The 14,544-nt window shown below is 40.3% G+C and overlaps 1 protein-coding gene across 2 annotated transcripts in view; it reads left to right on the top strand.

Moving 5' to 3' along the window:
- Positions 1 to 14,544, top strand: part of Mon2 (MON2 regulator of endosome-to-Golgi trafficking) — a 75,692-nt gene that overhangs the window by 57,833 nt on the left and 3,315 nt on the right. Inside the window, exons 27-34 of one of the 2 annotated variants that reach the window (XM_075954931.1) lie at positions 955 to 1,098; positions 1,683 to 1,700; positions 1,985 to 2,113; positions 3,201 to 3,391; positions 4,430 to 4,490; positions 5,387 to 5,510; positions 8,647 to 8,854; positions 11,523 to 11,605. In XM_075954931.1, the coding sequence (XP_075811046.1) occupies positions 955 to 1,098; positions 1,683 to 1,700; positions 1,985 to 2,113; positions 3,201 to 3,391; positions 4,430 to 4,490; positions 5,387 to 5,510; positions 8,647 to 8,854; positions 11,523 to 11,605 (958 nt within the window). The remainder of the gene's footprint in view (positions 1 to 954; positions 1,099 to 1,682; positions 1,701 to 1,984; positions 2,114 to 3,200; positions 3,392 to 4,429; positions 4,491 to 5,386; positions 5,511 to 8,646; positions 8,855 to 11,522; positions 11,606 to 14,544) is intronic. The other variant, XM_075954932.1, reaches the window with a different exon arrangement.

Here is a 14,544-nt window from a genome sequence, read left to right as displayed (position 1 = left end):
ACTGTACAAGAAACAAATTGTGAACAAATGCAGAGTTTAAGATAATCTTACATTCAAAAATTGTTTGAGGGGCATGAATTTCTATAGCTGAAATCAAAATAGGTTTTAAAATTTTTCATTGAAGAAAAACTATATTTCATCAAACTTTCCCCCTCTGGTTAAATTACCCAAATCCATTGTATATACATTTCACTAAAGTAAGTAAAAAAGGCTTTCTGGCCAGAAAAGTATTCATCTGGAGAATTCCCAGGTTCTTGAACTCTTATAACTGCATATTCAGGTTTGTTACACATGCATAGAAGGTAATAAAGAACAGTACACATCCCCTTTATTTCAAGATAAAACTTGAACTTTGACTCTTTAATAATTCCACTTTAACAGAATATCCACAAATAGAATTATCCATTGTGGCTTTAGGAATTTGTTCTGAGCTTTGGCTCTGAAAACAGAATGTAACATCATTTCAAAACCTGATAACTTTTTACATAACTAAAATAATTTTGCATGAGTTTTTTAAAGATTTACTTTTCAAATATAATGCTGTGAATATATAACCAGGCATGGGGTAGCAACAAGTTGTTGTGCCCATGAGCCTATAGCACTTACAGTGAAGTCAGCTTCATCTTGACCTAGTGCTGGTCTCCTGACAAATCTCAGGTACTGTGCCACAGCGTTACCTGGCACCTGTCTTAACATGCTTGCTTGCCCTTTCCCTCCTGTGTTACAGAATAAATCACAATTCATTGGAATCATTTTTAACCTGACTAACCACTTTCAGGTTGGCTTTTACTTTTTAAATAATTGTTTGAATAGCTTGAATCCCAAGTGTGAAAAGATGGCCTATTGTATGAGGTGGTGCAGTTCTTTAGATTCTATGACTGAACAACTGAGTTCACAGGGAGTAACTTTCTAGAGTTCGTGCTGTGCTTTCTAATGTTCACATTTTGTTTATAGGCCATCTGCGTTGGACCAGAAAACATGCAGATAATGTACCCAGCTATATTTGACCAGTTACTGGCCTTTGTAGAGTTTTCCTGTAAACCTCCACAGTATGGACAGCTGGAAACAAAGCACATTGCAAATGCAAAATATAATCAGGTAGTTTACAAATTGTGTTTATTCTTTAATGAGTTATGGCTTATCAGTGAGTTCCAATTAAGGTAAACTTTGGCTACATAAGAAAAGGCGTTCATTTGAACTCATGTGTTAGAGAGTAGATGTTATCTGAGACACTGCGTCTGTGAACCTTTTCTTCCTGTTTGTGACTCTCCTCTCCCAGATGGCCCTCCTGAAAGCTCGCCCTTCACTTCCCTGTTTCTTCAAAAAAGAACGTTCCATTATACCTTTTTCTTGGCTACCCCATTCTTCTAGAAAATGGCCTGTAAATCTCTGAGCCTAATCTTACCTTAAAATAGTGCAAGGTGAAGAAATCTGCGTGTACTAAATGAGTTATCCATTGCTGGTGTGAAATTTAGTTGGATTTTTACATAAATTTTCATAGCCTTAGTTGGCAAATTATATCTTCATTTTTACTTAGACAAAAGTAAATTTTTGACTGCATGTACATGCTGATTTTCTTCATTCAACATAAAAATTATAATTATATATAGTCCGAAAGTAGTTTTAATATGTATTAATTTTTCTCATTCTATTTGTCTTGCATCACAATGGAATCACAATAGATCCAACTATTTGCACCGGTGAGTTAAATTTCCTAAAACTGTCCTAACCTAACTGGCAATACGTAAAGCCCGCCTTCCCAGTCCTGACAGAATGCTCTCTCTGCCTCCCTAGTAGCTGTAACTTCTGCCTGGCTGAAATGATTTTTAATGAAGTACATATGTTTTTGAAAACTTTGCATGTAATATGATCTGATCTAGAACCAAGGCCTGAACTTGTAAGGAAAGGAGCTTTCTTTTCAAAAACAATCTCGTTTCCTTCAATCCCATTACCTTTAATTCCATGTGAAAATATTATTTTGTAGGCGGAATGGGTAGCCTTGAATTATGTGCCATTTGCTGAGAGATCTTTGGAAGTAGTTGTGGATTTGTACCAAAAAACAGCCTGTCATAAAGCAGTGGTGAATGAAAAAGTCCTCCAGAATGTTATTAAGGTAATGTATCTTTTTTATCTCTATAATTTTGTTTGATATTATAAATTTAGTGAAATTTCTCTTTAGGCAATATTTTGGAATGAATGAAAAGTATTGTTAATTATATTGACCTCAAATGCATGCATTGTATTTAGCAAGCCCCTTTTTTAGTCTGTGAGTGACTTTGGGGTGGGGAGTGTCAGAGTACTAGAGATTGATCCCATAGCCTCTCAACTGCCAGGCTTTTCTGCCAAACTGTATCTCTAGTCTAGTAAGGGCTTTCCTCACAATGGATTTGCTATAGTTCTTAAAGAATCCTCTACTCTTAAGGATGCTTAGTTTTCAGGGATGCACTCAGGATCAATCTAACTGGCAATGCAGACTCATTTTTAAAAGAACAGTTCCTTATTTGTATATAGTATATAGATTATCATGTTGATTTTGTCTTTTTTTTAGTTTAAACTCTTGTTCATTGTGTTTCTTCTATTTGAAGTACAAATCTAAATGTAAATGTCAAAGTTTTATATTCTGGCATGGTTAATTTCAGTATTAGAAAAAGTTCATTAAAATATTTGAGCAGAATATAGAACTCAAGGAATTTTAGGTGTGAAACTTGAAAGTGATGGTATGTATTTTCACATTATTACTCTCCCCTAACTTCTTTTGAAGGATAGATGCATCTGAACAAATTCCTTTCTGCTGGGGGAAGCAGGTCAGGATAGATGGAGACAGTGTGAACACAACATGGTAGCAAGGGACATGTGACCCAGCACTCAGGAGGCTGAGGCAGGGAGACAGACAGAGGGTGTGGCCAACCTGAGCTACAGCAGTGAGACTGTGTGTACAAACACATGGAGCTTTCAGAGGTCAGGTTAGCTCCGTGGTGCTGGATTCTTAGCATACAAAAGGCCCTGTGTCTAGTTCCCTGTTCCAAAGAAAATGAAAAGTCTAGGAAGTAGGCTTTGGGGTCTCTGCCTGAGAATCAGTCTTTCTTAACCTGCTTTTCAGGGGAGATCACTGCCACGCTGTCTTTTTACAGCTTTGTTGGTGTTTTGTTTTAAATGCAGCTGTGTGTGTTTTAACTGGTCTCAACTGTCCTCCTCCTCAGACTCTCAGGGTTCCTCTCAGTCTGAAGTATTCCTGCCCTTCGGAAAGCACGTGGAAACTGGCAGTAGCTTCTCTCCTCAAAGTCCTTTCCATCGGGCTGCCTGTCGCCCGACAGCACGCTTCTTCTGGGAAGTTTGACAGCATGTGGCCAGAATTAGCCAGTACACTGGAAGACTTCCTCTTTACCAAAAGGTCAGCTCATTGATCTGAAAGGAAGAGCCTTTAGAGAGATGGAAGAGTGTCTGTCGAGTGTTCAGATCTGGGTTGACAGACCCTGACCGGACACAGTGGACGGGCATCTGTGTGTTCCTTCCTTTCTCACTGCTCGTAACTCATAACTGACTGGAGGCAGCCAGAGGGGAAGGACTAGTGCCTGGTGTAGAGGTCTTGGTGCTCTTGAAGGCCTGTTAACCATCCAGCTGTAGTGGAAAACTGTGCTCGATATCGCTAAACCTAAATGCTTTGGTGCTGTTTTATGCCTGCAATAGAAAAGGAAGTAATATAGGCTTAAATGTCAAGAAAGCAGTTCAAATTGTGGCCTTGCCATTTATTTATGTGAGGTGTGGTGGCCTCAGCGTTCCCTCTGTTGCCTGCGGTCACACTGCTTGCTTCCTGGGGTTGCAGTGAAGATCCACAAGAGTAAGGCCGACAAAGTTCCTACAGACACCGACTGATTTAGCTGTTGTAACAGCCGCGCTAGTTCAATTGTTCGTAGACAGTTAATATCTCAGTGTTTGGTGAATTTATGACCATATTACTATCCATGAATTAGAAAGGCTAGAATCCTTGGATTCTAGATTTGATTCTTTCAGAGCTATTGATTTCTCTGTTCTTGTTGTAATAACTTGGTTTTAGAAAATCTAAATCTTATTTATGGATGTTCACTTATATTTACTGTAAAGAATTTAATGCCTTGTATTACAAATTTATGGGCTTGATTGAGGGTCTTTTATGTCAAGATCATTATAAAAAAATTCAGATGTACTCTCAATGGTGACTTTAGTTGTGGATGGTATTATCTATAAACCTTTCTTTTTTATACATTATACCAAGAGACGTTTTAACAAAAATCATTTATACGAACTACTTGAATTTAAAAGGGCAATCTTTTAAGTGTATGATGATGTCTCAACCTGAGAAGGAAGAGCTAATGTTTATCATTTGAATACTGTTTCTCCCTCCTGTTTGTTTTACCTTTAAAAATCAAATCTCTTTTTTTTTCTTTTTTAGCATACCTCCAGATAATCTTTCTATTCAAGAATTTCAAAGAAATGAAAGTATTGATGTTGAAGTAAGCAAACTTAGAAACATTTCCTGTATTTTTGACTATTGGATGATTATAAATGGGATTTGAACACTTTAAAAGTTTTTAATTTTAGCAGGGGGAAGGGCACATGTGTGCATGTCTCTCTCTGTCTCCCCGTGTGTGTCTGTATGTAGGTCAGAGGGCAACTTTGTGGAGACTCCCACTTTTACGTCGGTTCTGTACCAGCTGAACCATCTCGCCACCCTGAAGTTTTTAGCTTTGAAGTTTGGGTTGGGATCTGTTGTCTTTAAGTGAGGTAGCTTAATTTAAGTTGATCAAGTAAATTATTTTCAGGTGGAGACTTCAAGGTGCATGCATCATCATAGATTTGTCAAGATGTCACCTCTGTGCCATTACTGTTTAAACCTTGGATGAGCTTTTTCCTTCCTTCCAAGGATAAAATAAACTGTATGTCAGGTTAAGGTATTTGACAAAAATTAGCTGTGCAGTGGTGGTGCATGCCTTTAATCCCAGCACTCAGGAGGCAGAGACATGCAGAACTTTGTGAGTTCGAGGCCAGCCTGGTCTATAAGAGCAAGTTCTGGGACAGCAAACCTAAAAACAAAGTGTAACTTTAGTTTCTCATAATTTATAATTTCTGGTTATAAGAAATTTAATCTTATTTTTGGATATTTTATTTTAGCATGGGTGAGTTTCAGTTTTTCTGTATATTTACATTTGTGATGAAGATCAATCTATTATAAAAATTATAGTATAGTAAACCTTGATGTCAGTGGTTGTGTGTAGTAACAGTAAAACTTCATGTACTTCTATCAGGGAAGGTTCTTTAATTTCTTAAAAAGTAAAATTTAACTTTTACTCTAGAAATTACACTTGGTCTGTTTCAAGGAAACAACTATCTTTGACCCCCTCTGTTCTAGGTTGTTCAGCTCATCAGCGCAGAGATCCTCCCGTATGCCAACCTTATTCCTAAAGCCTTTGTGGGGCAGATGATGACCATGCTCAACCGGGGCTCCATCCACTCCCAGTCACCCTCATTTACAGGTGTGCTATTTCAGAGGCTTTTACAGTGCTCAGAAGCTGAGAAGGCGTCTTTAATTCTCTGTTTAAATGTAAACCAGAGAATGGAGAAGTAATTTTTAGTGATGTGGTGTTGTAGACTGCTAAACTTTATGGGGGAAAATATAGGTGTGTTTGTATTTGTAAGGTCTGATTAAATAAGTTACATGGTGCTTCTGGGATCTCATGGAGTCATTTGGTGGACAAAGCTTATAGTTCTGTAAAGTTGTAGATTATTATCAAGAATGTAGTGTAAAGGAGAATGCTCTACCACTTAGCATGTCGGTTCTCTAGGGAAAATGCCTTAACATTTGTCCAAGGAATAAAGCCCTTAGGAAATGCCTACCGTGCACAGTCTTATGCTGGGAAGTATAGCCTTTCTTAACATTTCTGAGAGTAGGCACCACAGCTTTAAAGACAGAGCTGTGTTTGTCTGACTGGAAAGCTCATAGTCATCAGGCAGAGACTGTGGGAACATGCTCCCTTCTTGTGTCAGCATGTCTTAATCTGCTGCTGCCTAATCTGTCTTTTCTCATTATTTCTCTCTATGAAAATATGTATTCAAATCTCAGATATAATTGTGATATCATAATGTGAATTTTTCTGGGAGATTATTAATTTTTGCATTATAGACTCTTAATCCTAGCATTTACTACATCCATGAATAATCTGTGATATTTTAAAGAACATTTGTACAGTTTGGCCTCTAGATGGCTCTCATACTACTTACAAAACAAAATAAATTTTTTTTCCACTCATTCAAAAGTTTTAAAAAATTGGCCTGTAAATTAATCAGCATGGGAATTTAAGAGGAAAAGAATTATGTGGACTTAATGTTTGTATCATACTTCTATTTAAAATGCTAGATATTTTAATGAAGCACAATCGAATAAGGTATAACTATTTCCAACTAAGTCAGCACCGACGTATCAGGTGTGCTCTCGTCCTAGACTTCTGATAATCTCACTGCTGCGTGTGTATGAAGTGTGCCACACTGAAAGGCACCTGCACACCTTCCGGGGGCTCTGCATGAAGCGCACATCCCTCAGCTTTACTATAAACACACAGGACATCCCATGCCCAACAAGTTCCTGTGATGGCTGGGTTCTTGGCTGTTTAACAGGACCTGATAGCCAGAGTTCGTAGACTGTGAATGGAAAGGCCAAAAGCAACGCGTAAATAAAAGAAACTGAGTTGATTTGTGTTTCAGATTCATGAGGGATAACAGTTTATCACCTTCACGGCAGAGAAGTGTGACAGCAAGCTGGCGTGGCAGCTGGAACAGCACACTGAGAACTCAAGTCTTGAGCCCCTGGCAGGAGCCTCAGAGTGAGAGGAGGAGCTAGGAAGGGGAGGCGTGGTCTTATTGGGAGAGACTTGAGACCACACCTCATGAGAGACAGAGAGGAGGAGCTAGGAAGGGGAGGCGTGGTCTGATTGGGAGAGACTGAGACCACACCTCATGAGAGAGAGAGAGGAGGAGCTAGGAAGGGGAGGCGTGGTCTGATTGGGAGAGACTGAGACCACACCTCATGAGAGAGAGAGAGAGAGGAGGGAGGGAGAATGAGTATATACTGGGGAAACCTCGCAGTCCTCTAGTAACTTCCCCAAACAGTGCTTCCTACTAGGAGCCAAGTGTGCCGATGTCACAGCATCTGCTAAGTGACAAAGAAAGTGGAGCAGATGCCAATAGAAAAATCTGTGCTATAATAAAAAAGAAATAAATGAAGCAGAGGTGTCTAATGTGATACTGCGTCTCCAGGAGGGACAGAGAAATATCGACAAGGGAATTTTTGAAGACATGTATCTTCACATTAGAAATGATAACTCGGTACCCAAAACAGTGAAAGGTAAAAGGCCCTTAGTAAGACATATCAGAAAATATCAATGTACTTAAAATAGAAAGAACATACGGAAAACATTCAGAGGCACAATCTTTTAAAATGGCCTAGAAGTTCTCCTTCCCAGAGACTTGCCGTGGTGGCTAGAAATGAAGACTTTTCACCGTGGAGGTGCATGCCTAGGCTCAGCTGGGCAGATTGGAGTACAGAAGGGTTTTCCTCCGAGTTCTCTAGAGCAGCTGGAGGGGCTGGGAGCCACATCTGAGTACCACAGTAAAATAATGACATCTTCAAGAGATCAGCAGAAATTTACCTTCTGTTCATCCTTTTTTAGCAAGCCACTGCAGAAATCTTGATGAGAACATAGTAAACCAGGAAAATGGAAGGCTTGCATTGTAGGAAGTGCAGCCCAAGGGAGAATGGTGTTGGCCGCCCAGAGACTGCTTTCAGGTTAAGGCTAGACAACAGGCTTAGAGAAGAACTAGTCTAGACCAGAGCAGACCCCCGTTCCTAGGAAAAGAGAAAAGATAATAAAGACAGAAGAGGCAACGAGTTGTGACTTGATTTATAGTAAGTTCTTGAGAAGTTCCTGAGGTTTTGTTTTGTTTAAGGTGGGGTTCCAGGTACTCCAGGCTGGCCTCAAAAAATAGATAGCTTCAAATAGCTGACTTCAAACTTCCTATTTAGCCTAGGATGACCATGAACCTCTCTTCCTCCTGCTGGAGTGACAGACGAATGCCACTGTGGCCATTTATCCGGTAATGGGAGTAGAAGCTGGAAGTTAGACTCAGGGCCTTATGCACGCTAGCCAAGCACTCTACCAAGCAGTGACATCCCTTGTCCTTGGGACTCATTGTACAGAATTTTCAAAAGGTGAAAAGACAAGAAAATTGTTGGGCCCAACATGTGTTTGCCCCCTCTGATGACCTGAGTTCAGTCATCAGAACCCACGTGGTGCAGGGATAGAGAAGTGACTCATACGAGTTGTCTCCTGACTGCCGCATGCATGGTGTGGCGTGTGAACACACACACACACACACACACACACAATAATGTAAAATCAAGAAGGAAAATGCCCATTATGGACAGCCTTCTTTTTCACATTCCAAGAGGGAAAATTGTTTTGCTTTGTTTTTACTAAATATTATTAACTAGGTTGTTGATCCATGCTTTTCATCTTACTGAGGGTATATTTTTACTCCTAGTTCCTAGCTTGCTGGACTCATTAGCATGCATTATTTTAGCATTTTATTAATTATCAAATGCTGTTAATTTTACAGAAGCAGAGATTGACATTCGTTTGCGAGAAGAGTTTTCTAAGATGTGTTTTGAAACACTGCTCCAGTTTTCCTTCAGTAACAAAGTCACCACACCCCAAGAAGGCTACATCTCGCGAATGGCGCTCACCGTGCTGTTAAAGCGGTCTCAGGATGTCCTACATCGCTACATAGAGGACGAAAGGCTGAGTGGAAAGTGCCCTCTCCCAAGGTACGTGCTTAATTAAGAAGGGAGCACACTGATGTGATATCATAGTTAGTAACAGAGACGGCTTGAAAACCAAGAGATTTCCTGAGTGATCTGGGTGAGCCTGAGGTGGCAGATAATTGAATCTGCCCTTTACAAGGTAAGTATTCATAGGCTTTGCTGCATATATGTAAGGGTTTATTATTATTATTATGCTATTTCAGGTCTCTCTTGGAGATTAAGAAATCTGTGTTACATGTATTAAATTACATTTTTAACCTGGAAAAAAAATTTGAATCTGAAAAGAGATCCTCTACCAGAGGTTTCTTTGTAAGGACTTGCATAAAAACATAATCTTTTTCTCTAAAGAGAAAAATAAGAGATTAAATCACTTCCCAGGGTTATTGTTGAGTGTCACTTCTTGGCTACATAGAGGACGAAATCTGTATCTGTTCCCTGGCCCTCTCAAATCTCGATGTCTTCTAATCTGCCTAAGGAAGCCTTCGCCCTAAGCTGATTCCTTCTTGTATATCCAACTTATGTTCATGGCAGGGCCTTCAGGGCTAAATCACAGTGGGGTGGTAGAGAAAATTTAGCAAATATGAATCATAATTTTTTTTAATGTAAAAATAAGTTTAAGTCAAAGCAGATAGGAAATATAAACGGAGATACCCAAGTTAGGAGAGTCAGGAGACCTCTCTATGATTAGGTACAGGTGCAGAGGCAGGCCACCTCCACAGGTCCCCAAGTCCTGTGTACACTCTTGTCTCTTTATCCGTCTCTGAAGTAGGACCTGACAAAGGATATCGATTTTCTTTTTAAATGTTGAAATGTTCTTTATCAAATTGCTGACCACAGATTTATGCCAGTTTAGATTTCCCCAGGAGTATATGAATACCTTTCCTCAGTCTCCAGCATCTTAAAGTTCTTTACTCATTTAATAGTTATTTTACAGTTTTCTAATTTGGTGACTGAAAGTCACAAAAATCACATTTTAAAAAATGACCAATACTTAATAACCATCTGCAATCTTGAAATTTAAATTTCTACATCATAAATTATACCTTCAAATGTATACACAAAAACTTTCCGTTGAAAGCTTGCTAGTAATTTGATTATGAAGATGATTAAAAATTTGTTAATTAAAGTTGATACGTGATATGTGCATGAAAGAGCAGAGACAAAGCTTCTTGAGTGAAGAGTATATTAATTAGATCATAATATTCGTTCAGAAAATACCTTTCCTTTATCTTCTGTGTTGAATATTTAACTAGCTCCTCTAATATTTCTTTTTTGTTATTATCATTTATGTGTCCATGTGCAGCATTAGTGCACATGCCTGAGGAGCCCAGAAGTGTCTTAATCTTCTGAAGCTAGCGCGATAAGCAGTTGTGAGCTGTCTGACATGCTCTTCTGCAAGAGCCGTATACACTGCAGACCACTGGGCCATCTCTCCCACTCTGCATGCTTTCTCTACCGTGAGCTCTGTCTATAGTCACTGGCAAAGGTGTTTCATTCTGGGTTACAGAATTACGTGTTTTCTGTATGCAACATTTCACCATCGAGCTTCTTGCAAAGAAGGTTTGATGTCTAGAGATGCAGTTCAGTAGTCCCGCAGACTACATAAACAGGGCCTGATAGTGAGTGAGGCAGGAGGATCAGAAGTTCAAGGTCATCTTCAGTTACCGGTTTGACATCAGCCTGGGGAATCTGAGATCCTGTCTCAAATTTAAAAAGAGAAGAAAAGAAGAGGGAAAAAGAGGCTTGAAGTGGTGCCCTGTACAGTACTGGGAAGGCCTGGCTGTCTGTGGGATTACAGATCCGACCAGTGCTAGCAGAGACCATAGGGCAATGCAGCTATTCCTGTTAGAGCAGGGTGTTCTTTTGGACCCTTCTAGTCTTGTGTGCTTATTTTTATTGTTGGATGTCGCTACACAGGCCATCTCAGAATTAATTTCAGGCATGTTTCATGTCTTACAAAATATCAATAAATAAACACCTGAGTATTGTTGCAATTTTGAGTATACTTTTGGCAACATTATAAAATATGCATCTCTTTCATGTAATCTCTAGCAAATTTCCATTACTGTTAATTAGAAAACAAGAATTGTGCTGTAGCCGGGCGGTGGTGGCGCACGCCTTTAATCCCAGCACTCGGGAGGCAGAGGCAGGTGGATCTCTGTGAGTTCGAGACCAGCCTGGTCTACAGAGCTAGTTCCAGGACAGGCTCCAAAGCCACAGAGAAACCCTGTCTCGAAAAACCAAAAAAAAAAAAAAAAAAAAAAAAAAAGAATTGTGCTGTAGAGAAGTGGTTAAAGCGTGTGTTGTAAAGGATTTAATTGTAAATAGTTGCACGTGTCTTGTAAATGTAGATTTTTCAGGAGTTGACTTCCTCCCTTTCATTGACAATTTTGGAAGAGTAACTAAAAATCAGATTTGTGTCTGGAATGCAGGCGTGTATATTGTTTGCTATACAGGTGTATATATGTGTTTGTATCTGGAAATACAGGTGTATTTGTGTTTGCTATCAATATGTGCTTGACAATGTTTCCTTTTATAAGAATTTAACATCTTTTATTTTATTGTATTCAATATTTCTCCAAAATGCAGCTATTTGTACAAACTTTGTGGTGAAAAATACTCAGTGTATCTTTAAAATCTTAATGAAAATTATCTCTCTTATCTATTTTAGGCAACAGGTAACTGAAATCATATTTGTTTTAAAAGCAGTCAGTACTCTTATTGACTCGCTTAAGAAAACTCAGCCTGAGAATGGTAAGTGCTTAAAACTTGGTTATCATACAAGACATTACACATATCTGTAGTAATGAGAAGGAACAGGCTGCATTCCGGTGTGGCTAGCTTAACCCCCTGAAATAACCGCACGAAATAACCAGTGAGCAGGCCCCTCATGTTACACATATCTTCCATTAGTGGGCTTTGTGCTATTGCTATGTCAGCTGAAGTTCAGAATGCGACCACCATTGTGCTTTCTGTTCTACCGTTATTGTGGTGACAAAACTCAAGTCCATTACAGTGTCAATTCAGGAATATTAATTTGGAATGTTTAATCTTTATATTAAATGACCTATTTTTTTAAAATGTGATAAGCCAGCAAGATGGCCTGGCCTGACACCCTGAGTGTACAAGTTGTCCCCTGACTTCCTACATTCCTGCCCCAGGATAGCAGACACAGTGACAAAACAGACAGACAACTGCAGATGCCTGAGAACAGCATCTGAGCTGCGGTCTGGCTCCACCCACGCCTGTGCACCTGCACACACATCTGAGCTGCGGTCTGGCTCCATCCACACCTGTGCACCTGCACACACCTCTGAGCTGCGGTCTGGCTCCATCCACACCTGTGCACCTGCACACACCTCTGAGCTGCAGTCTGGCTCCACCCACGCCTGTGCACCTGCACACACATCTGAGCTGCGGTCTGGCTCCATCCACACCTGTGCACCTGCACACACCTCTGAGCTGCGGTCTGGTTCCACCCACGCCTGTGCACCTGCACACACATCTGAGCTGCGGTCTGGCTCCACCCATGCCTGTGCACCTGCTACACATCTGAGCTGCGGTCTGGCTCCACCCACACCTGTGCACCTGCACACACCTCTGAGCTGCGGTCTGGTTCCACCCACGCCTGTGCACCTGCACACACCTCTGAGCTGCGGTCTCGCTCCACCCACACCTGTGCACCTGCACACACCTCTGAGCTGCGGTCTCGCTCCACCCACACCTGTGCACCTGCACGCACATCTGAGCTGCGGTCTGGCTCCACCCACCCCTGTGCACCTGCACACACAGAGGCACAATTCTCCTCTGAACTTACGAAGTGAATGTTTTCATTTGATGTAACCTTAAGTTTTGGTGATATGTTAGAAAAGTGTAAGAAACTTCAGGTCGGATGGGGGTGGCCACACCTTTAATTCCAGCACTTGGGAGGCAGAGACAAGTGGATCTCAGTGAGTTCTAGGTCAACCTGGCCTACCAAGTGAGAGTTCCAGGACAGTGCCAGGACCATTAACACAGAGAAACCCTGTCACAAAAAGCAAACAAAACAAAAACAAGAAAGAAAGAAAGAAAGAAAGAAAGAAAGAAAGAAAGAAAGAAAGGAAGGAAGGAAGGAAGGAAGGAAGGAAGGAAGGAAGGAAGCCTTCTTGTACAAGCCAAGCCTGATGCAAGAGATTGACTATCAGGTTAGAGCCAACAGGCTCCATCTGTGTTTAAACTTTTTATGATCATCTTCCTGTAGTTTTGCTGCTAGAAATGAGGCATTTGGAGATTTATTTTTGTTTGAAGGGATTTGTTTTATTATTTTACTTGATGGTAAATTTTTGAGTAGACAATATAAATACACGTAAATTAAAACAATAAAAATAGCAGGTAATGTGGTATTCACTAGGTAAGAGCACTTACAAAACCTGAGAACTTGAAGTCAGTAACAGAAACCACACAGTAGAAAACTGACTGCTACAAACTGTCCTCTGACCACAGGTGCCTGTTGTGATGCACAACTAAGTGAATATTTTAAAATACATGTGTGGGGTTTGAGACAGGGTTTCTCTGTGTAGCCTTGGCTGTCCTGGAACTAGCTCTATAGACCAGGCTGTCCTCAAACTCACAAGAGATTCGCCTGTCACTGCCTCCCAAGTCCTGGGGTTAAAGGAGTGCGCCACCACTTCCTGGCTTATGTGTGTATTTTTATTACTACTTTATTTTTATTAATTTGTTCTTCTCTTGAAGTTTTTCATGTAAATACAAAATACATACTCCAGATAACCCCAGTTTTCTATGCAAGTAAATAACAGTATTCCCTGTTTATAACCACTTTTTATTCTCTAGTTTTTCACTTAACAAACATGTATATTCTTCCATATCGGTGAATACGTCTCTTTAATATTCTTTTTATAATTTGGGGTTTTTGAAACAGAAGCTCCTGTAACTCAGGCTGGCCTTGAACCCCACTATATGCAGCCAAAGATAATCTTAAATTACTGATCTTTTCTCCTTTCCCTCCCAAGTCCTGGGTTACATATTTGTGTTATACACCTGACATCCTGTTACAGAAAAATCCCTCAGGTTACGGCAGGCTTTAGAACATACTATAAGAACCTGAGTAGATTCCCCCAAGTGTTATGTTAGATGTCATCTTGATACATCTGTAACTGAACATTTTTCTCCTGCCCACCAATTCCTAAATAACCATTCAGAGACTTAATATTAATTATAAATGTATGACCAATGGCTCGGCCTTATTAGCTGGCTCTTACATTTAAATTAACCCATTTCTATTCATCTAAGTATTGCTTTGTGGCCCGTGGCTTACTAGTGATGCTCTGGCATGTTGCTCCTTGGGTGGCTGCTGGTGTCTCCCTGACTCTGCCCTTCTCCTATATCTCTGCTAGGATTTTCCACCTGGCTTTACCCTGCCTTGCCATAGGCCAAAGCAGCTTTATTTATCAACAAATGAGAGCAACACATTCACAGCCTACTGGAAGACATTTCACATTATGTATCTCCTCTAATAAGTCGAGAATTGGTGTTGTAATTTGACTGTGGATTGGCCAGTGTAGCCAGTCTCCATTTGTGTACTGTGGACTGGTAGGAAGTGTCAAGCGTGACAGCTGGGCAGAGGCGCTTGACTTTCGTTTGTCTTTCAGTTCCTTTTCTGGCTTCTTTTAAGCCAAACCCTACTCCAAGCAAAA

The sequence above is a fragment of the Microtus pennsylvanicus genome, chromosome 20 (assembly GCF_037038515.1).
Source record: "Microtus pennsylvanicus isolate mMicPen1 chromosome 20, mMicPen1.hap1, whole genome shotgun sequence".
Taxonomy (NCBI): domain Eukaryota; kingdom Metazoa; phylum Chordata; class Mammalia; order Rodentia; family Cricetidae; genus Microtus; species Microtus pennsylvanicus.
This window is presented reverse-complemented; position numbering and strand designations above follow the sequence as displayed.